The sequence below is a fragment of the Brassica napus genome, chromosome C3 (assembly GCF_020379485.1).
Source record: "Brassica napus cultivar Da-Ae chromosome C3, Da-Ae, whole genome shotgun sequence".
NCBI classification, from domain to species: domain Eukaryota; kingdom Viridiplantae; phylum Streptophyta; class Magnoliopsida; order Brassicales; family Brassicaceae; genus Brassica; species Brassica napus.
The window spans coordinates 49,384,514-49,390,372 of NC_063446.1; the positions used below are offsets into that span (position 1 = coordinate 49,384,514).

At 29.9% G+C, this 5,859-nt stretch overlaps 1 protein-coding gene across 1 annotated transcript; it reads left to right on the forward strand.

Moving 5' to 3' along the window:
* Positions 1-1,044: 1,044 nt before the first annotated feature.
* Positions 1,045-4,860, forward strand: LOC106403242. Its single transcript, XM_048751585.1, has one exon. It carries the CDS (start codon positions 2,340-2,342, stop codon positions 3,156-3,158), a length of 819 nt encoding a protein of 272 aa, XP_048607542.1. The 5' UTR covers positions 1,045-2,339; the 3' UTR covers positions 3,159-4,860.
* The last annotated feature ends 999 nt before the right edge of the window (positions 4,861-5,859 follow it).

Genomic DNA, 5,859 nt, shown 5'->3' on the forward strand with positions numbered 1-5,859 from the left:
GTAATAAATATGTTCACACTAATTGACACGTAGCAACCTCACAGTCATTTAAAAATTAGAATCATGATGTGATAGTCTCACAATTATTTAAAAATTTATGTGTTCATACACTAATTTTTTTAACTCTAGCGCATACAATTTAATGTGTTCATACAATAATTTTTAATCAACTCATTTTCTGCATTTTTAACCTTTGTATTAGTAAATTGAAGTTATCTTCATGTAACTACTAAATAATATCATTGTTGAAAGAAAGAAATTACAAAATCATTAAGATTCGCATCAATTACAATGTTGGAATAAAAATGTTTTTCGAAATTGAAAGTTTTGCACCTTGCGAAATTTGGCCATGGTTGAGGCTTCGGTATACGAAAGCAACAAATAATTGTGATTGGTTATGAATTGAAAAAAATGAGGTGAAAAATACCACACACAAAGTCGGATCTTTAGTTTAGCCAAGTAATGCTTTTTACTAAGGGTATGACTGGTTTTCCCGCTACCACCCACAAACGCAGCTTTTGCGGTTTGTAGCGGTTGTTGGCGTTTTGCAACAATCGTTCAAACCGCTCCAAACCGTTCCAAACCGCTCCAAATCGCTCTAAACCTCATAAATTCAAAAGCTGGTTCCAGCTAGCGTTTGCGGTTGCGGGCGGTTGCGGAAGGATAAATTTTTTTTTTTTTCCAAAACAATTTAAATACAAAAATAAAAATATTCAATAAAAAATTTAAATTAGAATTATAAAAATACTAAAATATATCTATTATATTTTAATTAATATTATAAAACTTTAAAATGAAAATATTTTCTATAATTTTTAAAAAGTTTAAACTATAACTTTCTAAATATAAATTTTATATTTATTATAATATTATTATTTTTGATATTTTATAATGATATAAAATGTAAATATTGTTAATTTATTATTTAACCGGTTGCGTTTGGTAGTTAACCAGTCATAAGTATCCCTCAAAGCACCAATTTCTAACCGCAGAACCAGTCGTATAAATCTCTTAAAACTGCTAGAAACCGCAGCCACCCGCATCTGCAAACTCCCGCAACCGCAACCGCAACCGCTGCGGTTGAACCAGTCAGGTCATATCAAACTAAATGTTAAAAAAAAATCATATTCATAGGAAAAAAATTAGAAATCAAAAAGCTTTCAAAGAAAAGAAGATCATTCACGAAAACAATTGAAAAACATAATTCAAATGCCGATTGAAAAGATCATATTATTTTCGATGCAACCCTAACTCATTATGTTCGATTATATCTTGTTTCTAATATATTTACCGAGAATTTTTTTTATAAAAAAAGTACACGCTATTGGTTGTAGAGTATGTCAATTTTACAAAATGTCAAACAATATTGACACGACGGACAACGCCCAACAATATTCTATATTCAGAACTATGAAATTATCTAAAAATTATCAAAGTAGTCACAAATAAATATATAGCAATAACAAAAAGAATGTTCAAAATACTGAAAATATCTATTTGTTCTCCATCCAAATATTTAAATTGATTTAATTTTATGTAAATTTAAGTATTTAATCTTACATTATTGAAATATTTATGCTTTATATTGTTTTTTTTTTCAGATTTTGAGGAAATGAATCCAAACGGATTTTTAAATGTTTATTCCTAGAAAACACTATACAACAAATCTCTTAGTACAATGTAAAACAAATAATCTAATCAACTATTTCACTCCACGTATGACACGAATCCCTAGTATCTAATATTTCTTAAAAATAATATATGTTTATAGTCCAAGAATAGTTATAAATATAGAGTAGCAACTATTTGTTTGACTTAGCATTTAAGTATATGTTTCTTATTATGAATTGCAGCAAAACATTAAGCAAATTTGTCTTTTTCCTTTGAACTTTCATTATTTTATTTGTTTTGAATTCAATGCCAAGTGTCACTTAACTCCAAAAGAATCCTGTCAGGATAGAGTGAAAATTACGTGTAATAGTCAAAACATCAAATAAAACTGTAACAAAACCAACTCATAAAATGTTCACTTTCAATTTATTTGTAACCGCTACTTATAACTACTACAAAGCATAAAATCTATGGTTAGATAAGATAACTAAATATTTGCATTCATTGGCTCAAAATAACCTTTTTACTTAAATGCCACTTTCATACGTGTGTAAAACGAGTAGGGTGACCTTATATCTACCAGTCAATTTCACATTCTTATCCATCACAAACCTGTCATGTCACCTCCAACACTAGCCTAACTACACACTTACCATGCCCAAGAAAGGGTGATATTCTCTAAACTGGTCCTACAATTTTCAAGATCACCATCTGAATCACTCTTTGTCATGGCTACATGGTTTTGGCTTGAAAACTTTGGTTTTGAAGACATTTTTGCAACCATCTTTCCTCTTCCAGATCGATTCATTGCATCTTTTGCTAACGAAGCTGTCTCCTGCTTCCGATGCATCGAGTCCTCTGATCCCCCAAATGGCTTCGACCAAATCCCTCTCACTTCACAATATTTGCAAAATCACATCTCACTTCCCATGATATACAAACATCGATACACCGCCATTGCTGGTATCAAAACCTTTCTAAACACCATTTGTTCTAGAATCTTTTCAGACATCCTTGCACAAGTTCTTCCATATTCTTCACCACCATATTTCGTCCCCGGATTCCACCCATCTCTGATCATACCTGGCTTCCCGCATCCGTCTTTCGGAAACATCAATGTCATGCGACCTGATCTAGTTGATGGGGTTAACACTTTCAACAACAACAACTCGTTCCTCTTCCCAAAGGGTCTTTGGGAGTGGAACGATCACTCCATGGAAAGTGAGAATGATCGAACCATGTTTATAACGTTTTCTCGTGGCTTTCATGTGTCACAGGCCGAAGTTAAGAAGCTTTTCACCAACATATTTGGAGAAAAGTGTGTGGTAGGTGTTTACATGCGAGAAGACTGGGTAAGTTCACCTAACATAGTTGCGTGTAACAATGATCAGCAACAATCACTATTTGCTAAGTTGGTTTTGGATTCGGTGGTTACGGTGGATCGTATACTGGAAGGTGAGAAGCTCCAAAAGTTTCGGATCAATGGTAAACACATTTGGGCTCGTAAATACAACAAGAAGAAGGACGGACGTACTTGCTTCACCTAAAAATCGAAAGAAAATCTAATTTTCTTTTGTTCATCTTTATCTTTATGTTATAATTTAATAATAAGAAAACATATATAATGCCTTACGCTTAGCTCTTTAATTTTGAACTTTTTCATTATGAATGGAATATGTTTTCACATAATTTAGCGATGAATGTCACTGCAAATTTACTTTAAAACAAGTGTAACACAACACTAAATTGTGCATGAACACATCCTCTCTTTTTATCGAGCTTATGCTGATTCAGTTTTGATTAGGTGATTAGTCAGAATTTTATCTAACTTGAAGGAATAATTTCCCGAGAACCACAACACTATCAAATTAAAAACATATTCGAAAAATACACTATCGAATTACTTTTCAAGTTAGTTTTCTTCCAAGCTTTTAAAAAATATAAAATTGTATATTTCATATAATATATTTTTTTTTTGCCTTTGTATTTACATGAATACAATTAAACTACATAATAAAATGTCGCGAAACTAATTAAAATATATGATAAAATATTAACTTGAACATGAATTGGCAGATAACTACTAAATTCAAATTTCTTACTCATATTTTATGCATGCACTAGTTTTTATCCTTTTAAAATACAGATATTACAATATAAAATAAAAGTTGAAAAATTATCGGTTATAACCGGTAAATAGATATTTGAACTATTGAAATAAAAATAAATGTATTAACAGGAATGGAGTATAAAAAATGGAATCGATTAATTCCATTTATTCATGACCAAATTTCTTATGGAATAATTTTCTTTGTATTTATCTATTTATTTATGGAATTGACGAAATGACTATTCAATTTTATTCAAAGTAAACGATAAAAGTAGAATTAATAGAATCGATCATTTCATATCATTTTAATATAAAAAATACAAATATTTGAACTAGTGGAATAAAATAAATGGATTAACAGAAATATAATATAAAAATAGAATTGATGCATTCCATTTATTCATGAACAAATTTGTTATGTACTAGTTTTCTTTGTATTTATCTATGGAATTGACGAAATGACTAGTCTATTTCATTCATGGTACACGATAAAAGTGGAATTTATAGAATCAATCATTTTATATCATTTTAATTTAAAAAATATAAATATTTGAACTAGTGGAATAAAATAAATGGATTAACAGAAATAGAATATAAAAATGGAATCGATTCATTCCATTTATTCATGGACAAATTTGTTATGTAATAGTTTTCTTTGTATTTATCTATTTATTTATGGAATTGATGAAATGAATATTCTATTTCATCCATGGTAAACGATAGAAAAATTTGTGGAATTAATTGAATCAATCATTTCATATCATTTTAATTTAAAATTAAATATTTGAACTAGTGGAATAAAATAAATGGATTGACAGTAATAGAATATAAAAATGGAATCGATCCATTTCATTTACTCATGAACAAATTTGTTATGTATTAGTTTTCTTTGTATTTATCTATTAATTTACGGAATTGATGAAATGACTATATTTTTAATGACTATTTTTTTAATGACTATTTTTTTCATTCATAGTAAACGATAGAAAAAAAATTGTGAAATTAATAGAATCATTCCATATCACTTTAATTCAAAAAAATAAAATTCAGTTGAAGCCATCATCTTCCACCATTTGGTTTAGTAGTAGTAGTGAAATTAGTATGGACTGTGCACAACACAATCCACGGATAAAAAAATAGAAAGAGACAAAAGTTTAATGTTATTGTTAGAGCAAAAAAAAAAAAAGCAAGATTCTCTATGAATAACAATTTAAGGTTTAAAAGTTAACAATTTTAAATATATTTGCGGTTGAACCCGAATCTATTGCTTGGAAGCCAATTATCCTAACCGTTGGACTACAAACACTTGTTGGAAGTCAACTCGATTACAATTAATATTATCATAATACATATTTATTTAGTACTTCCATACAAAGTTTACGGAAAATGAGCCTATTTCAACATGAACTTTACCCGTCGTGCCTATTCTTTCCCGAACTTTGTAGTAGTGCGTATTTCATACTGAACTAAACAAAAAATTAAATATACTACATGAACATTAATGCATCGTGCATTTTCATTACCGAACTTTTAGTAGTGCATATTCCATAGGGAAAATTACCCAGAATAACTCTAATCTTTTACCTTTTTTTTTTTTGAATTGAATGTTAAATTTAATTCAAAAAGAAAATACTGTTATTACATCAAATAGAACATATAGTTGAAAATTTCCAAATAAAACTCAAATAAAACTCAAAAGAGAACTCAAGATTTAATCTCTTCCTCCATGTCTAGTTCCAAACCAGAGAGCCATCCCTCCTTCTAAGGCCTTATCTCTTTTCCTCTGTAGTATGGTGAACTTGTTCCTCATATTCTTATCAATCCTTTTTATCAAGAGAGTGGCAGGACTTGAAACTTCACCGTGCCTCCTTCTGTTTATTTCACACCAGACAGTGTGGACAGTTGATTGAAAGATGTATCTGATAATGAAGATCTTGACTGTACTCCAGTCTGATTCTCTCGTCATTAATCTCAGAATCCTGCCCCATTCCGCTGTGTATTGATCTTCCATTACACCTCTCACAAGTATACGGACAATCAAAAAACAGATGATGCAAAGTCTCCAGCGGTTCCTGACAGAGTACACACGATGCATCAACGTTTTCATTCCACTTCCTCATTCTATCACCTGTTGAAAG